This window comes from Sinohyriopsis cumingii, chromosome 1 (assembly GCF_028554795.1).
Source record: "Sinohyriopsis cumingii isolate HCF-2022 chromosome 1, ASM2855479v2, whole genome shotgun sequence".
Classification (NCBI taxonomy): Eukaryota; Metazoa; Mollusca; class Bivalvia; order Unionida; family Unionidae; genus Sinohyriopsis; species Sinohyriopsis cumingii.
In genome coordinates this window covers 16,698,722-16,725,366 of record NC_142961.1, presented here as the reverse complement: position 1 = coordinate 16,725,366, position 26,645 = coordinate 16,698,722, and the positions used below count along the sequence as shown (strand labels likewise).

General features: G+C 38.3%; 1 protein-coding gene across 2 annotated transcripts in view; it reads left to right on the top strand.

Annotated features, from left to right (window-relative positions):
• The window catches only part of LOC149806486 (uncharacterized), a 41,034-nt gene extending 20,736 nt beyond the window's left edge, over positions 1–20,298 (top strand). For both annotated transcript variants that reach the window (XM_089953740.1, XM_089953749.1), the window contains exons 2-3: positions 13,788–14,510; positions 14,880–20,298. In XM_089953740.1, the coding sequence (XP_089809866.1) occupies positions 13,799–14,510; positions 14,880–17,128 (2,961 nt within the window). In that variant the 5' untranslated portion in view covers positions 13,788–13,798 and the 3' untranslated portion in view covers positions 17,129–20,298. The remainder of the gene's footprint in view (positions 1–13,787; positions 14,511–14,879) is intronic.
• The last annotated feature ends 6,347 nt before the right edge of the window (positions 20,299–26,645 follow it).

The window sequence follows — 26,645 nt, the reverse complement described above, 5'->3', positions numbered from 1 at the left end:
AACATGCAAATCATCTCGATTTTTTTAATTGCTACTCTTCCTGGGCAGAAAGTCGTATAGGCATGGGATTTTTACCAGAAGATTTCTTATCGTGTCTAATTGGTCTGAAATACAAATTGTGCCAATCTGATATGAAAATACTTTTGTTATTGCTCTCAAAGGAAAATCATATCGAAATTGCGATTTCGCCAGTCTTGTTATTTCTCTCAAAGGAAAATCATATCGAAATTGCGATTTCGCCAGTCTTGTTGATACTGATTGGTACTAATTTAGTTGCAACTTTGCACAGTATGTCCGCCATGAACATTTGCTCGAAATCTAATTGTCGCTTGAAAATGTAATTGTCGGTACTCCCCCTAAGTAAAAACTGATATCGACACGGGCTTTTCACCAGACGACTTAAGATGAATTCTAGTAGTTCCTGAATAAAAATGCTATAGATCTGACCTAAAATATCGCAGCCATTTTGAAAGTCTTCTTGTTACTGCTTCTGAATGGAAAGCCATATCGACATTCAGTTTTCCCAGAAGTCGTCTTATGATGTATAGCTGGTCCTCAATGAAAATTATGCCGATTTGATATGCATTATGACCATCATAGTGGTAATCGTGGAAACCTTGAAAATCTAATTATCCCTATTCTTCGAGAATTTATAGTCAAAACCATCTACAGACATCTGATAGCTCTCTCTCTCTCTCTCTCTCTCTCTATATATATATATATATATATATATATATATATATATACAATGGTTTGGGTGGATTATTATGTTTGTTTCACTGGATGTTGTTGCTGCGTGCTACCTGAATACTAAGCTACTAAGCTAATCTAAGCCCAGGAAACTCTTCTATAGCCTAAATATACCTCCCTGTTTATTTTTACCCTTCTACTTTCGTGGCGTGAAGGATTGTTACGCTGCCACGGTGGTAGGTGTGTTATGGTTGGGGTGGGGTGCCACCAATATTCTATATAAGTAGTGAAGTGGGGCACTTTAGCCTCAGTGGGAATTAGCATTAAAAACACCCCTGGGTCACATTAGCCTCAATAGGAAATTTAACATTACGAAAACACCTGGGTCACTTTAACCTCAAGGGAAATTTAACATGGGGAAAAATCGTGGGCTTGTCTAGCGTCAAGGGAAATTTAAAATGGGGAAAAATCATGGGCCACTCTAGCGTCAAGGGAAATTTAACATGGGAATAAATCGTGGGACTGTCTAGCGTCAAGGGGAATTTAACATATGGAAATTGAACATGGTGGGTCTGTATAGCGTCAAGGGGAATTGAACATGGTGGGATTGTCTAGGGACAATGATGTTAGAGGGTCAAACACAGAGACATGCATACACTAGTACAAGCGTGAGATTTATATATAAAGCATTACCAAGACCTGAAATCTTGCTGGGGTGTTCAAAAATTTGCATAATTGTAATGATGTTATAAATAGCTATAATCAAGGAAATGCTCAACGACAAAATAGATGTGACTAAAAGTAACGCTAAATGACGAAATTGTCCCAGAATTTAAAGGAAAATAAACATATCCCCGAAAATTAAGTTACAATGGTTTAGACTAAATGGATAAAATTAATAACTACTTACAATATCAACTTGTGTGACGATCGTGGATAAACACCCATGTATATATTTATAGCTATAATCAGCTAAAATTCCTATGAAATCCCAATATCTATTTATACTACAACTTGTGGGTTATTCCTTTGGAAAAACCCACTATCTTTTTATAGCCTCAGCTTGAGTGACGTTCCTGTTTATGAACTCTAGTACATATGTATAGCTACAACCTGTGGAAATCCCCAAGTCCATATTTATAGTCTTAAAATTTCTAGCGTCAGTGACGTCACTGTACTGAACACTAGGAGATAAATTTCAACAGTGTTGCAAGTGGCCGACCTGAATACGCGCTACTGTAGGTAGGTAGGTTGAATGTATTTGATAGGGATAAATGGAGTTTTATAGGGACAAACAGAGACCAATACACACACACACACACACACACACACACACGCACACCACAGAGGGAAGAAGAAAAAACAAACCCAAAATATACTATTCACACAGGGAAGAGGAAAAACCCAACAAATATACTACCGAGACGTTCTTACACAAACACACACACACACACACACAACAGATCGAAGAATAAAACCAAAATTAAAATATAGTATCCATACAAACGTACGCTAACGCGTACAAACCCCAAATATACTATCCATACAAACTTACGCGAACGCATACAAACCGCAAATATACTATCCACACAACGTCGCTAACGCATACAAACCCCAAATATACTATCCACACAAACGTACGCGAACGCATACAAACCCCAAATATACTATCCATACAAACTTACGCTAACGCATACAAACCCAACAAATATACTATCCACACAAACGTACGCGAACGCATACAAACCCCAAATATACTATCCATACAAACGTACGCGAACGCATACAAACCCCAAATATACTATCCACACAACGTCGCTAACGCATACAAACCCCAAATATGCTATCCACACAAACGTACGCGAACGCATACAAACCCCAAATATGCTATCCACACAAACGTACGCGAACGCATACAAACCCCAAATATACTATCCATACAAACGTACGCGGACGCATACAAACCCCAAATATACTATCCACACAACGTCGCTAACGCATACAAACCCAACAAATATACTATCCACACAACGTCGCTAACGCGTACAAACCCCAAATATACTATCCATACAAATGTACGCGAACGCATACAAACCGCAAATATACTATCCACACAACGTCGCTAACGCATACAAACCCCAAATATACTATCCACACTCGGGAGGAAGAAGAAAAAAACAACCAAATATACAATCTACACAACGTACGCACACACACACACACACACACACACACACACACACACACACAGAGAGGGAAGAAGAAAACCATTATACACTATCCACACGGAATGAAGAAATAACCCTTTATATATACTATCAACAGAGAGTGAAGAAAATAACCCATTATATTCCATCAACACAGAGTGAAGAAGAAAAAAGTTTTTTGAAAGCACCTAAGCCCTCACCTGCAATGACCAACTCTGCCAAACAACTACACCCCACCCCCCACTCCCAACACTACAAAACCCATTTAACCCGTTATTTTATTGCATCAGTGTGTGATTTAGGAAACATCAAGACACAAAATGATGGATGAATAGACTGACTATTGTTTACCGACTTGCATGCCTAAAGAGCGTGCGTGAAGGAAAACATCCTTCCATTTCAATTCTAACTAAAACATGATCCAGAGGGATAGAGAGAGGTGAAAGAGCACAATTTCATAAAGTGTGAGTAAAAACAAAACACGCCATCCTTATTATACAATGTCAAGACCAAGAGACACTTACGTTTTCTTTCTGGTCTATTCTCTTTTAGAAGGTAGTATGAAATTTCACATCAGGGCCAACGCATCGGCTCACATTGTCAATTTTTCCATTTCCATGTCTTCACTGGCACAAGTTCTTCCTCATCTTCAATTTCTTCTTCTTCTGAATCCTTCTTCTCTTTTTCTGTCTTGTTTCAGGTCGATCTGTGCTGACTCTTCCATCTTCTTGATCGTTTGAGAGTGGAATGAATACTCTGACGCTAAGACACTCTCCCTATATACAGGGACCTGCTGCGTATGAAACCTAGTCAAATGTAATTTTGCAATAAGATGAAACGATTTCGTTGAGAAAGTAAAAGGCAATGATGTACCGTATCGCCTCACACAAAACCTGAAGTGTTAGTTCAAATCCGTGTCAGCGATTTCGAAGACGACATAACTGAGCTTTAATCAATGCTCTCCATTTATGCCACAAAACCACGAGTCCTGATTCACGCCAAAAGAAATTTCGTTCGGTCCATAAAAAATAGTATCACATCTGAGAAACGCAAAAACGAACTTCCAGAAAACTGAGAACGAAGGCTTACACCTACAACGTAAATTTATGAGTTCAAGTAGTGCGTAAAATTTAGTCAAATTAAATTTTTATAGTCAAGACCAAACGATCTCTTTTCGAACAAGAAAGCAGACACCAAGCGACAATGGCGATCCGTGTCACACAACACTTTTCAAAATGTGTATTATCAGAGGTTTGTTCTAGCGATCTGCACGGTTAAATTAAATGTTGATGTATTTTGCAATAAGACGGACACAATTTCCATGGGATCGCCCATGGTACGATTGTTAGTGCATTAGTTTAATTTTTTTAAATATTTTTTTATATAAATCGCCTATAGGATAGACCCAGTAAAGCATGGCCATTCTCGTCACTGTGTGAATAGCTACACAAGTCAATTCGAAGTGAACGCGGTAAGAAAATAAATATAGCCAATGAAATGGCTTACAACGGGTGATGCATTGTTTTATTCTAGGACAGTGTGGCGTAATAATCCCTATGCTCTTGCGTTGTTACCATTACAGTGCAGACAGACTGAAATGTGAACTTACAAGCCCTCTTTGTGTATTGTACCATTTCTTCTTACCACATCAAAATACTGAGTGTCACAGTATTGGTTCGCGTTTTCAAGCTGACCATTTTTTTATATCTTACTTAAATATTTTAACATAAACACTCACACTCACATCGGTAGAGTCAGAACAGACGTGTTACAGTATTGAGGGGCATGTTATCTTTTTTTTCTTCAAACTAATAAATTTGGGGTTTGTATGAAGTAAAGAACCTAAAGTACAGTGAAACTCAAGGATGATGACCCAATCTGTCTGTCTATTGATGCGTGTATTTACTTAAGAAGAAATATGACCTCTAAAACACAAAGAGATACGGCAAGCATGATTAGAATGAACACAACGATGTTTACCTTCACGCCCGTGTAATTTAGAGTTTCAATCCTCTTTCAAGACAAACTTGGTCTCCTTTTGTATGGCTTGAAATAAAAAAAAAACTGAAAAATCTTAAGCACTTTGCTATAAATAATTTCATCAACAGACTAAACAACATAAACACCGTTACAACACTAGAAAGCCTTAAATCTTCTATCAAAAAGAAATGCATCAAAAATTTAAAGATTAACGATAACTAACCAATGAAACCGAATTTAACAAAGGCAATGACATGTGAAGAAATGTCTCTCACTTTGGAAAGGTAGGCGATTGTAATCTGTCATGCACCATCAACTTGAAAAAAATTATAAACAGAGAGAAATCTGAATTCAAAATTCAGTTCTTTTTCTTTCAAAATTGTTTCGTTTCTTTTTTGGAACAAATCTAAGCACTAATATAGAGTGGAAAAGGGAAAATGCACATTCAAGCTTTGATATTTCTGAAAAAATGAGGGATATTCCTAACGTTCATAATCACCTATACATGCTTGGACTTGTCTGTGACTTATTCACAAAACAAGATGTACATATTTCTGGTCAAGCTGCAAGTGTGTGCGTGTTTTGGAAAATGGTAAAAATTGGATATACAATTTTCTCGTGACACTTATAAAGTGAAGAGTCTGTGCAAGTGTCAAAAGCCAAAGTCATATAAGTTTTGTATTTTGTACGGCTTGTAAAGATTTCCACTTTAGAAAATGTGAAGTATCACAAGTCATTATCACAAACAGAAGTGGAACATAGGGGCTTGCAAGAAAGAAAATAACCCAGACAGTTGGTGTCATCAAGAGTGCTAGAGACGGTACCCGAACTTGCTTGCTTCCTTACTTGAATTAAAGTGATTTTCGCTCCAATGGAGCATGTATCACTGGTTTAATCACGCATCACGTGATTTTTAATTACTCCTGGGGAAGGAAAGAGAACCTCATCCCCCAGGCTTTTATGTACTCACAGACTACTTTTAAATTTAGCCACTCAGGTGTAGGACTAACTAGTCCTTAACAACCTGACGGAAAGGCTTTAAACATGAGTGGGAATAGTCTCACCACACACTCATTTTTCTTAGTTGGTTTGAAATGCCTCAGGTGTCAACCCAAGTAGTATGTAAAGCCCGCTACGATTGGTCGGCAGCTATGACGTCACATTAGGACACATGGGCGTGTGGCAGGTGGAAATCGTTCCACATTCTGCCACGTGTACGATGTCCGAGCGTGGTAAAGGAGGAAAAAAAGGTGCTCAGCAAGCCAGCGATGGATGTTAAGTACTCCCCAAAACGCCAGCCCGTACTTATTTCAAATCAAGTCCCGTTTTTGCTAATGGACAATAAAAAGTACCAATAATGTGTTTTCCACCTGTGCAATTAGTTCAAATCTAACGAGTCTGTTAAATTTCCTACTTCCTAACGTATCTATCTAATATTAGTACTTATTATACATAAAAATAACCATACTGGTCTTATTTAAATTAATATGTCTAAGCGACATATACAAGTTTTGTCACTGTTAGGTTTGACAAGTTAAGTTTGTTGCGGTGTTCCAATGGGTCAAGTTTGTTTCGAGAATAGTTTAGTCAAGGAGGGATACCAAGCCAAATATGGTTCCCTATTTAATAAAAGGCAATCTTTTGGAGCCCTAAAAAGGGCGAACCAATACTGAGACACTCAGTATTTTGATGTGGTAAGAAGAAATGGTACAATACACAAAGAGGGCTTGTAAGTTCACATTTCAGTCTGTCTGCACTGTAATGGTAACAACGCAAGAGCATAGGGATTATTATGCCACACTGTCCTAGAATAAAACAATGCATCACCCGTTGTAAGCCATTTCATTGGCTATATTTATTTTCTTACCGCGTTCACTTCGAATTGACTTGTGTAGCTATTCACACAGTGACGAGAATGGCCATGCTTTACTGGGTCTATCCTATAGGCGATTTATATAAAAAAATATTTAAAAAAATTAAACTAATGCACTAACAATCGTACCATGGGCGATCCCATGGAAATTGTGTCCGTCTTATTGCAAAATACATCAACATTTAATTTAACCGTGCAGATCGCTAGAACAAACCTCTGATAATACACATTTTGAAAAGTGTTGTGTGACACGGATCGCCATTGTCGCTTGGTGTCTGCTTTCTTGTTCGAAAAGAGATCGTTTGGTCTTGACTATAAAAATTTAATTTGACTAAATTTTACGCACTACTTGAACTCATAAATTTACGTTGTAGGTGTAAGCCTTCGTTCTCAGTTTTCTGGAAGTTCGTTTTTGCGTTTCTCAGATGTGATACTATTTTTTATGGACCGAACGAAATTTCTTTTGGCGTGAATCAGGACTCGTGGTTTTGTGGCATAAATGGAGAGCATTGATTAAAGCTCAGTTATGTCGTCTTCGAAATCGCTGACACGGATTTGAACTAACACTTCAGGTTTTGTGTGAGGCGATACGGTACATCATTGCCTTTTACTTTCTCAACGAAATCGTTTCATCTTATTGCAAAATTACATTTGACTAGGTTTCATACGCAGCAGGTCCCTGTATATAGGGAGAGTGTCTTAGCGTCAGAGTATTCATTCCACTCTCAAACGATCAAGAAGATGGAAGAGTCAGCACAGATCGACCTGAAACAAGACAGAAAAAGAGAAGAAGGATTCAGAAGAAGAAGAAATTGAAGATGAGGAAGAACTTGTGCCAGTGAAGACATGGAAATGGAAAAATTGACAATGTGAGCCGATGCGTTGGCCCTGATGTGAAATTTCATACTACCTTCTAAAAGAGAATAGACCAGAAAGAAAACGTAAGTGTCTCTTGGTCTTGACATTGTATAATAAGGATGGCGTGTTTTGTTTTTACTCACACGTTATGAAATTGTGCTCTTTCACCTCTCTCTATCCCTCTGGATCATGTTTTAGTTAGAATTGAAATGGAAGGATGTTTTCCTTCACGCACGCTCTTTAGGCATGCAAGTCGGTAAACAATAGTCAGTCTATTCATCCATCATTTTGTGTCTTGATGTTTCCTAAATCACACACTGATGCCATAAAATAACGGGTTAAATGGGTTTTGTAGTGTTGGGAGTGGGGGGTGGGGTGTAGTTGTTTGGCAGAGTTGGTCATTGCAGGTGAAGGTTTAGGTGCTTTCAAAAACTTTTTTCTTCTTCACTCTGTGTTGATGGAATATAATGGGTTATTTTCTTCACTCTCTGTTGATAGTATATATAAAGGGTTATTTCTTTACTCCGTGTGGATAGTGTATAATGGTTTTCTTCTTCCCTCTGTGGTGTGTGTGTGTGTGTGTGTGTGTGTGCGTACGTTGTGTAGATCGTATATTTGGTTGTTTTTTTTTTTCTTCTTTCTCCCGAGTGTGGATAGTATATTTGGGGTTTGTATGCGTTAGCGACGTTGTGTGGATAGTATATTTGGGGTTTGTATGCGTTCGCGTAAATTTGTATGGATAGTATATTTGGGATTTGTATGCGTTCGCGTACGTTTGTGTGGATAGTATATTTGTTGGGTTTGTATGCGTTGGCGTAAGTTTGTATGGATAGTATATTTGGGGTTTGTATGCGTTCGCGTACGTTTGTGTGGATAGTATATTTGGGGTTTGTATGCGTTAGCGACGTTGTGTGGATAGTATATTTGCGGTTTGTATGCGTTCGCGTACGTTTGTATGGATAGTATATTTGGGGTTTGTACGCGTTAGCGTACGTTTGTATGGATACTATATTTTAATTTTGGTTTTATTCTTCGATCTGTTGTGTGTGTGTGTGTGTGTGTGTGTGTATGTAAGAATGTCTGGATAGTATATTTGTTGGGTTTTTCCTCTTCCCTGTGTGAATAGTATATTTTGGGTTTGTTTCTTCTTCTTCCCTCTGTGGTGTGCGTGTGTGTGTGTGTGTTTGTGTGTGTGTGTGTGTGTATGTGTGTTGGTCTCTGTTTGTCCCTATAAAACTCTATTTATCCCTATCAAATACATTCAACCTACCTACCTACAGTAGCGCGTATTCAGGTCAGCCACTTGCAACACTGTTGACATTTATCTCCTAGTGTTCAGTACAGTGACGTCACTGACGCTAGAAATTTTAAGACTATAAATATGGACTTGGAGATTTCCACAGGTTGTAGCTATACATATGTACTAGAGTTCATAAACAGGAACGTCACTCAAGCTGAGGCTATAAAAAGATAGTGGGGTTTTCCAAAGGAATGACCCACAAGTTGTAGTATAAATAGATATTGGGATTTCATAGGAATTTTAGCTGATTATAGCTTTAAATATATACATGGGTGTTTATCCACGATCGTCACACAAGTTGATATTGTAAGTAGTTACTAATTTTATCCACTTTAGTCTAAACCACTGTAACTTAATTTTCGGGGATATGTTTATTTTCCTTTAAATTCTGGGACAATTTCGTCATTTTAGCGTTACTTTTAGTCACATCTATTTTGTCGTTGAGCATTTCCTTGATTATAGCTATTTATAGCATCATTACAATTATGCAAATTTTTGAACACCCCAGCAAGATTTCAGGTCTTGGTAATGCTTTATATATAAATCTCACGCTTGTACTAGTGTATGTATGTCTCTGTCTCTGTTGTGTTTGACCCTCTACCATCATTGTCCCTAGACAAACCCACCATGTTCAATTCCCCTTGACGCTATACAGACCCACCATGTTCAATTTCCATATGTTAAATTCCCCTTGACGCTAGACAGTCCCACGAGATATTCCCATGTTAAATTTCCCTTGACGCTAGAGTGGCCCATGATTTTTCCCCATGTGAAATTTCACTTGACGCTAGACAAGCCCACGATTTTTCCCCCATGTTAAATTTCCCTTGAGGCTAAAGTGACCCAGGTGTTTTCGTAATGTTAAATTTCCCATTGAGGCTAAAGTGACCCAGGGGTGTTTTTAATGCTAATTCCCATTGAGGCTAAAGTGCCCCACTTCACTACTTATGTAAATTATTATAAAGGTCCCACCCAGGCTCGATTTTGGTTGGAAGTTAATTTAGTGAAAGATAAATGTAAATCTCTGAGCCCCCAGTCAGCAATGCCGACGGTTAAATGACTGAATAAACAGAAAGTGAAATTCAACAATTTTTAAAAAAATAATAATTAAATAGTCAAGTGCTTCACATTTCCCAAGTACTCTCCTTCCTCTCGACCCTGTGATAGCTTATTTCATCATTTGATTAGTAGTGTGAAATATCTTTCCACCTGTCCTTGTATTCTAATCAACTGTGTTTTCCTCTCTCCTATTCCTCCAATTCCTTCTCCTCTTCCTCCCGACTTCCTCCAAATTCCTTCTCCTCCTCTACTTCTCTATACTCCTCCTCCTTCTCTACTTTCTCCTCCTCGACTTCTTTCCCTCCTCCTCCTCGACACTCTCCCCCGACTAGACTTGTCCACTCCGACTGCTCTCCTAGTTTCACTTGCGTCTCCCCTCTTAGAAACTCGGGACTCAACTGAACCGGATGTTCTGTCCCCCATAAGGCTTCCTTTATGAAGCTTTGTCTTTTCTTAGAATCTCCTCTCTAACTTGTATCGCCAAATTGCGAGTGGCTTCCTCAAAATAGCCCTATATAGCTCAGCAATCTTCCTAGGCGAGACTAAATTTTTGCTTGCTAGTTAGAAAGTATAATTCGGATCGAAATTGTTATCACACTCTCTATATCAATTCCGGTTGTGTGTCGTGGTGACCGGATCCAATCAAATTTAGCGGACAATATATCCTTCTCGCTGTCTGTCTACGTGAAGACGGATTTGGAACACGTCCCGTTCCCTTGCGAGTTCCTCTGATCTTAGAACTAAGCTGTAACACATAGGTGTGAAATCGCTTAATCTAACGCCTGTGCCGAACCAAGGTGCCGGGTCTTCTCTCTGATGACGGTAACCTAGCGTAAGAGATTAAATATAGCCTGCGACAGTGTTCAGACATCAAATCATGGCTTGTAAAAATACCTTAATTTATACACGACCTACGAACTGGGGCTGAGCAAACATGACAACCTTTTTAAAAAACAAAAAGAACAAATTAGATAAAAGATGCACAGAACTTAGCATGTTCATTTATTGATTTAAAATTTCAAATCTGATTATGCACATGTGGGATCCCAACACCTCTATCGTCTGCTTGTTTCATTCCAAACGGAAGTTTTCAGTGTAAAAGACGACCCTGTTTGCCAGTGATTTCTAGTTTCTGGACATGTTCATTTCAGCTGAGTAGTGTATGCACTACTACAGATGTAGGTACATAGAAGATAAATACTACGTCGTCTGCGTCCGACATTTACAATGTCGAATCAAGCAACGGAAAAGAAAGACAACTACAATTTTGCCTTTCTCGTGGATTTCACAAGAAGTGTGCTTTCTTTCTACATGTGTGCAACGGGATATTACTCTAAACTCTCAACATTATGGTGTCGCTCTACAGTTTCATATTTTGTTAGAATTTATAAGGAAGGGAATTTTCCCGGATATTTTTACTGGTTATACTGGCTACTTAACAAAGACCTTGTATATCTTAGGTATTGTTCCAATAACCTTTAATTCTCCCTTTTTGGTGTATGATTGATGGGTGTAATATGGATTATAGAGTATACAGCTTGGCTTTACTCCAGATGTGCACCTTTCAAAAAACTAGTAACTCCACTTGGTCATTTTCACTTCCTGGACTTCAGAGGTAAATTGTATAAAAAAATAACTCAACTTTCTATACATTTGATATATTTGGGAATTCATCCATTGCACTTTCAGAAGATGGTATTGTCCTGTCGGGCAAAATTAATTTTTCCAGTTTAATAGGTGCTAAAGATGGTGTACTTTAGACTACTTCTGGGTGATTTTTTTAGCACAAGGGGGCAGTCATTTTAGTTAGCAGTGTGCTTAGATCATTTACAATTTCCTTAAGTACAATATCCTAAGAAATGTGAGCGACATTGCATCAAAGTAGGATAGAGATATGCCAACATTCTCTCCAGTGTGCATGTTTCAAATGCAAACAGCTTCACCTTACATACGTCACTCTCTCAAAAGTACATAATAACTGGTGAGCGTACCATATGGTAATTTACGGAATTATCCAGCAGTTCCTAATAGGATGACTACGTCATAATGTTGTCTGTGTAAATCAATTCGCCCATAGTGTATCCTTTAAGCATGCAAGGCACAGACAGTGCCAGTGTTAGGGCCACTTGGGTCAAATTCAGGTTAGAAATTAAAAAACAATAAATGAATTGACTAAGTTCGTGCACTTTTTATCACATTAAAGATTTTAGTTATTGAAATCAGTGGTGGAGGGGAGGTATATTCAGACTTACAGATCATTCCTAAAGATTGAAGCGTTTCAAGTGAGACTGCGTACTGTTCGAGAGATTATTTTTGCTGGTGTGGTAGGTATTACGCCGTCATTTTCCCCTTGAAACAGTAACTCTAAATTAGCGCCCTATAACCTCATCCCTACATTCACAGATTCAGGAAACCAGCAATAGGACCATTTCCGTCCCCGACAGGTTTACATTAATCTTACAAAATAATTATTTAACTGGGACAAAGTCTCCTATGAATCCAATCTCTAAAACGTATGTAGCTTTTCGAACACACGAAAACACGCGAACACAACACACGCACACATGACAAATAAGTTACAGTTAACTTCTTACTATGCCCAAGGAAAAGGGATATCTCTCATTTGGGTTATTCGTGTGTGGTGGTGGTGGGTGGGAGTGGGTGATGGACGACTTTGGTCAAAATACTTTCTATCATTCGTTCGATTTTCATAATATTTTGAATAAAGCCTCCGCGTACTCCTCGTTTCTCAGTACCACTTCTGTTCACGAGTTCTTGGGACCATAGGGCAAAGATTCATATCGGAGACCCATATTGGTTGAACGTTTTGGTTTTAAAAAAATTGTTGGGCTGTTTTTTAGTGCTTTCTTTTGTTGTTTTTCGCACGTTATATTTGTAACGAGTTACTTAGTTCGCTTTTGTAATGGAATACTGATACATAGAAGAGGTCTCACTACCGAGTGAATTAAATAACTTCTGCGCGAGTTTGTCTTTGAAATTTATCCAATATCCAAAGACCCCAAGACAGTAATCGTTAATGTTATTAATGTAAGGGTTCTTAAATGCGCGAATACTACAAATAATTTTCCCTAATCACCCAGTGATCAGCCAGCATGAAAATAATTCACACCTGCATCTTGTTTCCTTGTTTCACATTTGTGTTACCCATTAATATGCCTTCCCAAGCTAAATGTTAGACATTAAGCCTGCAGTACAATACACGTCATAAACACTCAATGCAAAGAATTATTCCTATATCAAATTCTATACCTATAATATCCAGAACATTCCCTATGTTAAGAACGTAGGACGACTCCATTTTACGAAAGTGGTCCATGTTATCATAAAGTTCCTGTTCGTTATGACGTCTGCACGTGGAAATTTGCTAAGTACTCATTTTGAGAAATATTTTCCGAACAACGAATCCCCGTAATCTAACAAATACTACCTAATATATGGCAAAACTATAAACAAAACTAAATACAGATAGCATATACCCAATTTATTACAATACAGTATCCACACAAGCACCTATTTTCTCAGTACCACTCTTACTAGGCCGATAAAGTAATACCCTTCACTCAGTTTAAGTCAGCCCCTAATTTTAAGTTCTGCCCGACAGGTAAATCAGTGGCTCAAGTAAGCCGGCACGGTCAGGCATGCCATGTCAGTAAGACATTTATTCCCAGTACGGCATGCAACATTGTCCACAACAGCGACCTAACAGAACAAAATAATAAACACAGTGGAGGCGTTTCTGATTTGTTGTACAATTTGTGTCATTACATACTCAGTAAATATTTGTTTTCTTTCCTTGCAGGATCATTCGACATGAGTACAACCACTGTTGATACAGAGCGGTTTTGCCGCTTGGTGTGTCTGATGATGCAGACGGGTACGAAAGTTGTTCGAAAGTTATTTGTGTTACATGTTGAAGGACAAAAGTGCACTGCAGAGAATTTTTTCGCCAAAAAGAAAAACAAGATCTTACGTATGCGTCTTTTCCCAGATCAACTTTCTCTTATATTTCCTCAAGGTAAATCAGATCCAGACCTTCAAAAATTTGACATCACTCTACTGTCCCTTCTTTTGAACAAATTGTTCAGCTCAGCGAACCCCAAAGAAGAGCAACTGATTCATGATTTGAAAGAACGAAGAAATGGTTTAAATGGACACAAAGGAAATGCGATGACAGATTTGAAAGAATTTGACCGCCTTTGGAAAGAAATAAGCAACATAATTATTAACCTTGCAAAAATGAGCAATGACAGCAACTTTGAGGATGAAATTAAGAAAGAGATCGACAGCTTACTAAAAGAACCGTTGGGTCTGCAAGAAACAGTTGATGTGATTATGGAGCGATTTAGCCGCGATACACAACTGGATTCGAAATTATCAAAGATCCTTGAAGACCAGACTGAAATGATAAGGATGTTGAAAGGTATAGAACAAGACGGCAAATTTCGCTCATCTGAAGCAGATGAAGTTGATGGTCCGGTACCGGAAGTAGACGAGAAATTGCATGTTGGAAAGAACCTGAATGGTAAGAACTCTCGCTCCACCAAAGTATTCCCTTATTTTATAACAATTCCACAATGGAAAATATGTCAGTTGTCACTCTTTTATGCTCAGTAAGAGAACAAAATGTATTTGGTGTATTCTTTTAATTATCAAATATAGTGTAGGTAGTTTGCGATGTGAGACATGTAGTAAATATATTATAAAGCATTCGTGTAGTCGTGCATTGTGTTATACGCATAAATAAACTATATTCAAGAGCTTAGATATAGAAGAGATTTACAATCATACGCGTAATGCATGCAAATCGTCAGATGAATGTAATTACCACTCATATCAATTAATGACCTCAACATGACAAGTTGTAATTGATTTTTGCTTCTTACTGTTGCAGATCGCACAATAGTTCGTGTCCAGAGTGTTTTAAAAGATAACCTTGTTTGGACAAGGCAGATTCAAGAAGCAGAGGATGTCATCAAAAAGAATGGAGTTGTGACTATCACTGGTAATCCTGGTGAGGGCAAGACGTCTGCAGGTTATCTCCTCCTTAACAAAATCACTTCCTCTAATCTTGAGAGATGCATTATCCTTCATGATGCCAAAGACTGGTCCTTTGTCGATATGGACAAAGTTGATGTGTTATTTCTAGATGATATATTTGGGGAACATCGGCTAGACGAAGGTTTGTTGAAGACATGGTCCAGCGTTTTGTCTGATTTGCAGTCATATGTAACAGAAGGCAAAGTTAAATTGATCATAGCATTAAGACAGACGGTTCTTGCAGAATTTGATTCCAGACGATCTTCTACGTTCTCCTGGTTGCCATTGCTTAATAATAAGGTTGAGTTATCATCAAGACACCTCAACCATGATGAAAAAAGGGACATACTAATCACTGCACTCAACAAGTACGAGAGAGACCGAAATGGGCTCGATATTGAGAAATGTATACAGCTTTTTGAATCCCCCGTTGGATTTCCATATTGCTGCTCTTTATTTGCAGCTGAAGAAAGATGTTTTGTTAGACGAGAAGATTTCTTTTTAAGACCATATCGAGGTATCAGGAATATTTTAAATAATATGGACGAGTGCAAATCAACAATGCTTGCATATATATTTTGTAGTTCCGATGTTCATGTTGATGACTTCAAATTTGAGCTAACACCCACTTCGAAGAGTCTTCTTCAACAGCTGTGTGAAACATTTCTTTATGATAATCAAGTTCCTTCACGTAGAAAAATGCATGATGTACTGAAAGAACTTGATGGAGTGTACATTGTGCAGGACAGAGGAACTTACAGGTTTGCACATAATGTCTTGTATGAATCTGTTGGACTTGAATTAAGTGAGAGATGTCCTAAACTCCTGCTTGAAAAATGCAACATTGACTTTCTGTGTCAGTGTGTGCAAACGGGTATTGACCAAACGGATGAGATTTTTGTTGTAACAGATAGGTTGTACAAAGATTTGTGCATGAGATTTATTACAGAAGTTACTGAACAGAACAATGCTTCAAGGATCTCTGTCCATCCGGCCTTTCAACAACCAGAGATTATGAGAGAGCTGATACAAATCCTGAAGGAGACAGGAAAAGCCGTGCAATTTTTGCGAGGTGGAGGGAATGACCCAGCCACATCCATAATCGCCTATTTTGCACTTAGAAATGTCTGTCCGAACAGTTTTGTGAAAAGTCTTCTTGACGCTCTGAATAGTTTCTGGTATCGCTTTTCGTCGTGGAAACATCCCCTCATAAAAGCTGGATTGTGGCTTGCATATGCTGCAGGAAACGGACAATTAGTTGACGTCTTATTGGATTTTGGTATCGATGTTTCTTGTTTGTATGCTTCCATTTTCAGCCGCGATCCAGTATTGGTTGATTCTGTGCTTCAAGGTTTGAAGGAGAAAAAAAGACTTGATGTTCATAGTTTATCCCTTTCTGCAGAATTGGCATGTGTGATTGGATGCAGTGATATATTTCAGGTGATTCTGAAATGGAATCCAACGCTTAATCCACATCACATGATTGCTGCAACTTTTGGTGGCAATGATGCAATGATCCAAATTGTAGCTGATCAATTGCAAACCAAAGAAGGTTGGGATCCCCTTGGAATACAGTTCCTCGAGAGTTTCGGTAACATGTTGAAGAAAGCATGTGAAGGCCGTGATCCAGTGATGAAGTCTGTAGATAACGTCCTGAAATATCAAAGGTCAGATGCATTTGCCAGATACACCAAAATGTTTAGTATGGCTCAATGCATGCACCGAATGGTACTGGAAAACAGTGATGTACGAACTTTTATAGACTATGTAGAAACTGTGCAGAAAACGGGTTGGCTTAAAATACTCCTAGAGCACAGTGACCTTGTTTACAGCTCTGTCCCAAGTCTTGTCTTGAGATTTTCTGTCAGTTACATAAAAGACCTGGTATGCTTTCTTAAATGTATGAAGCAATGGAACCCAAACGGTCATGCCGTCATGTTAGCATCTGAAAGGGTAATTAACTCTGGTAAGGAGGAAATGTTCCAGTTCCTTGTCGACTCGGGAATGACGGTGAATGAGCGCCATTATTTACTGGCCTGTCAGACAGGTAGAGAAGAAATAATAAGATGTGTGACTCAAAATCTTCCCTCAACCGAGGTTTAGGATTTGTTAGGATATCTTTCAAAATGGATGCCTGCTCATATTATGACCGAAAACTAAGTTCCCTCAGCTCTAGAAATCTGCTCTACCAAGTAAGCAACCTTTTCTGAAATCTGCGAGAAGCAAGGAGGCATCCTTCTTACCGTTATTTATTCTTGCCTCTTGTTTAGGAAGTCAGACTTCTTTCGGTAAGACTTCATATCTTACTTAGGAAGCAAGACTTATTTTGGTAACACTTCCAACTTTTCTTAGGATGCCAGCCTTTTTTTTAGGTAAGACTTACAACCTTTCCAAATTCGCTATTCAAGTAGACAGGCACGGTTCAATCGTAGCTTGAAGCTAAAAGGGTCACTGGCCCATCATATTTTTCAAATGGGTCCCCAAAACTTCGATATGGCCACTACTTTTTCTTCTCGGCTCAGTTTATTATGCAAAGTCAAATTTTGCACGGTCGAGAATTTTTGATGCAACAAATTATTCTTGGAAGCGGAATGGAACATGGAGTACACCGGAAGTACGAACACTTCTCCGATCTCCAAGACCACGAAAGTTGAAGCTATGTGTTATAAGCCATAACCTATTACGGACAAAGCAGATATTTTTCAGGGCAGAAAAAATATTGTTAGAAGCCAAGGATCCTTACTTGACCGAAATGTTTAGCTCCTTACCAAATAGGTCTTTTGAATGTTGTGTACATAATATCGTATCAAGAATCATTAAACTTGATGTGGGAATTCATTTTGTTGAGGACTTTTCCCCCATTTCAGAAAGAATTAATAACGGCCCATATTTTACGCTTCAATGACTTCAGTTACATGTTATGTTTGATGTTCATTCTCAGACATCGTTATTGTTGAAATCGTAAAATGGAAGATGATATGCGTCTTTAATTGTGCCACACTCTTACGACGGACCATCTTTTTCTGGCCTTCGTAAAGTTTATGCATTTAGTTTATGACAACGTCATTGTTTGGCATGTTATATGCACACAATCCTTCCTCTGATCATAAAACTTCTTCAGGGGATGGATGTTGATACGTGTTATGTCCGGATTTGTTAATGGTTACCACAAGTGTAAGATGACAGTAACAGTATTTAAAAACATGTATCTGTCAATAAACCACATTCAAGGTGTTTGGTAGTCTACCGGTTGCTAGTGTAACATATGGTCTAGTACCAAAGGTACGCTAGATGACCCTTCTTTAGGCAAAGTTCGACATATTTCTGACAGGGAATTCTAACATATGGTCTAGTACCAAAGGTACGCTAGATGACACTTCTTTAGGCAAAGTTCGACATATTTCTGACAGGGAATTCTAACATATGGTCTAGTACCAAAGGTACGCTAGATGACCCTTCTTTAGGCAAAGTTCGACATATTTCTGACAGGGAATTCTAACATATGGTCTAGTACCAAAGGTACGCTAGATGACCCTTCTTTAGGCAAAGTTCGACATATTTCTGACAGGGAATTCTAACATATGGTCTAGTACCAAAGGTACGCTAGATGACACTTCTTTAGGCAAAGTTCGACACATTTCTGACAGGGAATTCTAACATATGGTCTAGTACCAAAGGTACGCTAGATGACACTTCTTTAGGCAAAGTTCGACATATTTCTGACAGGGAATTCTAACATATGGTCTAGTACCAAAGGTACGCTAGATGACCCTTCTTTAGGCAAAGTTCGACATATTTCTGACAGGGAATTCTAACATATGGTCTAGTACCAAAGGTACGCTAGATGACACTTCTTTAGGCAAAGTTCGACATATTTCTGACAGGGAATTCTAACATATGGTCTAGTACCAAAGGTACGCTAGATGACACTTCTTTAGGCAAAGTTCGACATATTTCTGACAGGGAATTCTAACATATGGTCTAGTACCAAAGGTACGCTAGATGACCCATCTTTAGGCAAAGTTCGACATATTTCTGACAGGGAATTCTAACATATGGTCTAGTACCAAAGGTACGCTAGATGACACTTCTTTAGGCAAAGTTCGACACATTTCTGACGGGGAATTCTATATAAACGGCTCTTGGGAGGCAACCTAAGCATAACTGCGACTGCATTCCTGAAAATCATCTTCTCTTAGGTACAAATATAAAATTATATTAATCTTTGTAAATTATAGATTTTGCCATGTTGTTTTCTGTAGACTGTAAGTTCATTTCTGGTACGCTATACAACATAACGAGATAAGTGTCTGAAAACGATGTAGCCATCGTTTCAATTTTACATTTGTGACATTGCAAAATATAAGGTGCAACTGATTGTTATATATTTGTTAGAAATTTATGTCTAGTAATTATGAAAATGATAGGATATTGACTCTGTAATTTTGACAATATTGTTTATGTTTATGGTATTAATTTGTCATTAATGTTTGTATTTATGGAATTCATAATGTCAATATTGTTTATTTTGATGGTATAAATTTTGTCATTATTGTTTGTGTTTATAGTATTAATCATATTATTGTTTTTGTTTATGGAATTAATTAGGTTATTATTGTTTATGTTATGGTACTAATTATATCATTATTGATTGTGTTTACGGAGTTAAATTTGTCAATATTGTTTGTGTTGATGGTATCAATTTTGTCATTGTTTGTGTTTATTTTATTAATTATGTCATTATTGTATGTGTTTATGACATTAATTTTGTCATTATTGTTTGTGTTTCTGGTATTAATTTTTTCACTGTAAAAGTATTTCGCTGCCAGCTACATTAATTATATTTGGAAACGATTTTTTCTTACTTTGAAAGGTATAAATCATGACTTTAAGGCATTATGATTTAACATTCGAAATTGTGTAATGATTTAAATTCTTGCAAAAGGATTTGAATATCATTAAGAAATACAGGTTTCCTATTACATTTTAAGTATGTTTTGATTCGTGCTGATTAATGGATTATTTACATAATTTTATGTGATATTTCAAATCTCGGCAACCAAGACAAATTCTGAAGTGATACGTACATTTTTGCTTACAATATCAAATCCATGTATGTATGTATGTGTGTATGGAAGAGTATAAAAACATCAAACTCGTTTTTATATTTAAAAAATGTTGAAAATCTGGCAAACAGTGCAGTCATAAGGACATTTCAAACAAAATATGTAAAAAAGCAAGCTGTGAAAATTAAAAGAACGATTCTCCCTCTTCTTCGTCTTATTATTATTATTATTATTATTATTATTATTATTTTGCATTTCATAGTTTTAACAGTTTTGCTGAAATTTAGTGGGACATGTACAAATCAGGATACAGCAATTCTTGTCCATGTCTTGATCATCTTCACAGTCGATGGACAAGATAAAGAAGCATGGCTACCGCGTGAGAGCAGCAGTTCCATTTGTTGGGAATATAAGCTTGTATTCTTTGAGGCACTGACAACTCGACCATTAAAGAAGTATTTTTGTCTTGTTTGTTAACAGGACACTTCCCTTTTGATAGAGCAATCTCAAAGTAAAAATAAACGAATTTCACATTATTGCCTCCATTTTGCGGTTATTCCCTATTTCTCTAGAGACAACTGCATGGTTTGATGGCGAGGGTGCTTGCCAACTACTTTCCATGTGGCACTCTAGGGTGCTTGCCAACTTCCCTCCAGGTGGCACTCTAGGGTGCTTGCCAACTGCCCTCCAGGTGGCACTCTAGGGTGCTTGCCAACTGCTCTCCAGGTGGCACTCTAGGGTGCTTGCCAACTGCTCTTCAGGTGGCACTCTAGGGTGCTTGCCAACTGCTCTTCAGGTGGCACTCTAGGGTGCTTGCCAACTGCCCTCCAGGTGGCACTCTAGCTTCTTTCGAAAAGGCACTGCTACTCGATATCGAAATTAACAAATTTCTGGCAGAAACGCCGGCTGCTGTATTTACTTTCTTTGTCAAGATATTCACATTACAAATTCAAGACTTTATGCTGCCAACTCTTGTACCGTTATTGTACAGTTTTCATTTGGTTTCCCAAAATTCAAGCTTAAAAGATGACTGACAACTCAAAATGAGGTTCACCTTAGGGTCAAACGGACTGTGCGGGCAGTGGTGTCGTTTACTTGCGCCAATGGACAACACTATGGAGACAGTGTTCCAGTACAATCGGAGTAGCCTCGGCCTTTTCTGTCAGACTAGAAGTACCTCGATATTCTTCTCGCAGCACATCCTCTCAGAATATATCGCTGCCGTAAGGCTTCTTTTTTTTTTTACCTCTGGGCCATTCTAACCTTAGTACATCGTCTCCGCGCACTAGTACACAAGCGCGTTGACTAGATCCTACCTGATTTATTTAATCACAAAACGAAATCCAAACATAAACAAAGGAAAACAACCTTACTGTGTGTGGTGGTTCCTATACATTATATTGTAACGTCAGCGATACATTGTGACGCATGCGTGCTACCTCACAAAATTATTGGCTTTGTGCTTCATCATTACTATATGAACTGGCAAAATATTCCCTTTCTACACCAAATCCATTGTAGAGAAAATGGGCCGTCTATGTGTGACATCACGCACGAGTGGGGTGGGGTGGAGACGACGAACTTGTGTGACGATGGGGGATAGGAGTTTTAAAATGTAACGTCACAAAACAAAACCAGCGCCATCTACCCAAACATGTAAACTATATAGCATTGCAGCATCACCACGGGAGGAAGAGAACATTGAGAAATAAATTCTTGAGACGAGAGGTCTTCAACTTTATTCCTTGGATTTTACATCGTTTTCTTATCAATAATTTTTCTCTTTAGTATATAGATTTCCAGAGGACTAAACCTGGATTTATCAAGATATTTTTAAAGTATTAAATCAATTTAATCGCAGTGTTATATTGTTGTCTTTTTCCATACAATGTGATTTCAAACCAATTTTAGTTTTGAATTATTTTTTTTTTGTGATAAGGGTGTCCGAGTTTTTCTGACGGGAAGGGGGGGGGGAGATTATTTTTAAAAAATGTCGCCAAAATTGCTTGACGTCAATTATGGAAGTCCCAGAATATTGCAGCACATGCAAACTAAACTTAATATGTCGCAGTCATCAAAGTTGCATTTAACCACGAAAGTTACATCGTTATGACAGTGGTGTAATCCTACATAACTGATGTTACCCACAGTAATGTGTGTTGTACCTCCGGTGTACGAGGCGGATTGAGTACGAAATGGGGTGGGGGAGAACAAAACAAAAACATATCATTAAAATCCTTGCTAAAACAAAGTAGTACTATATATTTCCTGAAAACCAAATAGTAGATAAATTAAACATATCCACCAAAAGAAATTTATTAACTGCAAGTAAATTTTGAATTTAAGTTATGGTCCGGTTCTTGTAATGAGAGTCTCGCTCAATTAGCACTTTACCCTAAGCTCCTGTAATAATAATAATAATAATGAGGACTTTGTATAGCGCTTAATCTTTAGAAGGTCTAAGCGCTTGACAATATTAGACAACACCTATAAGATAAAAAACAACATATAATAATATTATTTTTAAAAAGTCACGATGAAATTATAAAAACAATAAAAAAAAAAAAAACATGCTGAGAATATTTCAGATAGGAAACATCATTAGGTCTTTAAGTTTGTTCTTGCAGTCGAAATAAGTGAGTTTTGAGAGCACGTTTGAATGGGATCACTGTCTTTGTGTCTAAGTTCAGTGGGCAATTCATTCCACGTTGCTGGCCTTGGTTTGCAAAAAGAAAGCTGTCCATATGACTTTGTTTTCATAGTGGGAATAATGAGTATACGATTATCAGAAGAGGAGCGTAAGTATCTTGCTGGTGTATACACATGGGCGAGATCGGATAGGTATGTTGGACTGAATCCGACAGTGAAATGTAGCACAGAGAACAAATTTTGTGTTTGATTCTGGATCGACTGGATAGCCATTGTAGGGTACAGAGCAGCGGGTGTGTGTGCTCTGATCGTGGTACTCTAAGTATGATCCGAGCAGCTGTGTTTTTAACTTTTTGAAGTTTCTGGAGCAGATATTGAGATGAACCAGACAGAATTGAGTTAAAATAGTCCAGTCTTGAAAATGCTAATGAACACACAAGTGTTTTAGTGGCATCAACTGAAAGATATTTGCGAATTGAGCTGATGCGTCTCTGCTCAATATATGCAGCCTTGCATATGTTTATGACATGTTGGTGCAATGTGAGAGTACTGTCCAGAGTAACACCTAGGTTTCGTACTGATTGTGTGAATTTAATGTTGGTGTTTCTGATATTTATTGTTTGAGGTAAAGGAATGTGAATGAGAAAATCTTTGTGTTGTGATCAGAATGGCCTCAGTTTTATCATCATTCATCTGCAGCTTGTTACACGTCATCCATGATTTCACATCAGTAATGCACCTCTCTATACCTTGGATGGTAGCATCAACTTCAGTTGGGTGGCTAGATTTGTATATTTGGGCGTCATCAGCGTACAATAGGTGAGACAATGGATGATCATCTATGACACTTAAGAACGACTGAGTGAACAGAATGAAGACAACAGGTCCAAGAACAAACCCTTGTGGAACACCACAACATAGATCAACTGGGCTGGAGTGTATTCCATTTGCAGATACAATTTGTGTCCTGTTGACCAAGTAGGACTTGAGCCACAGTAAGGCTGTATCATGAATGCCAAATACATGCTGGAGACGGTGAAGTAATATATCATGGTCTATTGTGTCAAATGCTGCAGACAAATCAAAGAGGGTGAGGACTGTAATCTTTCCGTTATCCAACGCAGAGAGAATGTTACTAACTACTTTTAGAAGAGTAGTTTCAGTACTGTGGCGAGGGCGATATGCAGATTGTACATTGCTAAAAAGACTGTTTGAATTCAGATGAGATACAAGCTGGGATAGAACAACATTTTCTAAGATTTTTTATATGAATGGGAGATTAAAAACTGAGCGGTAGATCTTTAAATCTTTATGTTCTAGTGTTGGTTTTTTCAGCAGAGGCTTTACAATGGCAGTTTTGAAAAATGATGGAAATTCCCCGGATGAGAGAGAGGTATTAATAACATCAGTTAGTGAAGGCAATACTGGATCTAAGCACTCAAGCAGCAGTGATGTTGGAATTGGATCAAGTTCACATGACTTTGGTGCACTCTTCATCACGACTGTACGTACAAAATCCATAGAGACAGGCTCAAATGCTGCTAATGGTTGCTGCTCAAATTCTGTATCCCAACTGTATGGTGACGACGAGTCAATTGAAATTGTGGTGTCAAGCTTATTTCTAATGGTTTGTACTTTGTCACAGAAGAAATTTGCAAACATGTCCGGAAGGACGACTGGTGAAAAGGTAGTTGGAAGTGGTGTAGATTTGTTCCTGACATTAGCTTGTTAGTAATCTCGAAGAGCTCTTTGCAGATGAAACTTTCCATGATTTTAGTAGTGTAGTGGGCTGATTTCGCTGCATGGACTATCTTTGTGACATTCTTCTTAGCGGCTCCATATATTTGCTTATGAATAGTGAGTCTGGTGGAAAGCCAGAGCCTATCAGCTTTACGGCGGTCTCTTTTAGCACTGCGAAGCTGGTCCCTAACACTGCTATACCAAGGAGAACACTTTTTAATTGATACTCTGCCCTTGGTAGCTGGGACATGTTTGTCAAGCAATGAACGCAGACATTTATCGAGTTGTTCTGCGGTAGGAGGTTAGCAAGTTGTTAGGTTAGCTTGGATGTCGTGCATTAGTTTGGTTCTATTTATCATACGGAGGTTTCTCTTAGTAGCAGATAAAGGTGGAGGGTTAGGGACTGATAAGTCAAGATGGCATATAATGCAGAGGTGATCTGATGCAAGGTCATGGGATACCAGGGAGGACCGTAGAATGTTATCATCATGTCTATGAAGAATCCAGTCTAAAATGTGACCATGTTTATGGGTGGATTGGTTAACTGACTGTTTGAGGTTGAAAACATTAATGGAATCTATGAGTTTTGATATATTTGAGTTTCCGGGACAGTCAAAGTGAAAGTTGAAATCTCCAAGAATAATCAGGTTGCCACCTATCGAATTTCCATAGTCCAGGAGATTCGGAAACTGCTCCAAAAAGAGAGTCAGCCAGCTTGTTTTTTCTACTAGGAGGAGGGCGGTATAGGCAGAAAAAATGGGCTGACTTTTGCTCCAGTGTGAGTTTGGTTTGGACTAGTTCAAACGATGTGTGGTCGAAATTGAATGTTGTGGTGTAGTTAAGACGTTTTATCATGGAGTTCCTCGTGATGACAGCAATTCCACCTCCGCGAGAATTGCGGCGGAACGACTTGATGGAGTAACCAGTGGGTGTTAGATCCGCACACACAGGCTCATCGCCTGATGTTTTTAGCCATGTTTATGTCACGAAAAATATGTCAACATTTTGGTCGTTGATAAAATTAACTATTTCTGTGCGCTTTTCGGTGGTCCTACTGACTGGGCATTGAATAATGCAGTGTGCAGAGGTATCTCTTGGATAGTTGACACAAAGGTTGACGAATTAATAGGGATTTGAATTAGATTATCTAAATTAACGGTCGAATTTTTTTAAATGGTTGTGCCGAAATAAGGGAGATAACTGGGATTCTTCTTCCTGTTCTACGCCGGCCAGCTTTGAAAAGAACGTTTCTTTTTTCGCTTCTGTTTACATTTAGATAATGATGAATGTAGTCCCAGTTCGTTTAGTCTAGAGCACAATGTAGTGTGGAGAGCCAAGGAGTGATCATTTAACGCAATTAATGAGGGTCCATCTTAGCATAAACGGGTTAACTGGCGAGTATTACGTGATGGCGGTTTGTTCAAAAACAGTGGAGCAAGACAGCTGAGAAAAAGTCTAATTGTTCTCGTTTCCAAAACAAGGAGATGAAGAAACACATACGAATTTAACAGCCAATACATAATGAACACAATAACGAAGACGAAAACATGCAACAAGCACAAATATCATGAAAAGGGCACTAAAAAAACGGAACAGCTGCTTCAAGCCGGCTAAGCGATAGCGGCCATCTTGTAATAGTGTAATGAGAGTCTCGCTCAGTTAGCACTCTACCCCAAGCTCCTGTAATGAGTCTCGCTCAATTAGCACTCTACTCCAAGCTCCTGTAATGAGTCTCGCTCAATTAGCACTCTGCCCCAAGCTCCTGTAATGAGTCTCGCTCAATTAGCACTCTGCCCCAAGCTCCTATAATGAGAGTCTCTCTCAATTAGCACTCTATCCCAACTGCAATGAGAGTCTCGCTCAATTAGCACTCTACCCCGACTGTAATGAGAGTCTCGCTCAATTAGCACTCTACCCCGACTGTAATGAGCTTGCTCAATTAGCACTCTATCCCAAGCGAAGGCTAACCTATCAGCCAATCAGCAACGTTACCACACTTTTGATAAAATATGTTATTAGCGGTAAAAATGGTCTTGCAACATTTACATGTCTGTTTTATCTCCATTACTTGCTCCATTCTACTACCATCATTTGCACATGTCTGAAGTAATATGTTGAATCAAAAATCACTCAGGGCGCAATGATGAAAAGTACGAAGACGGACA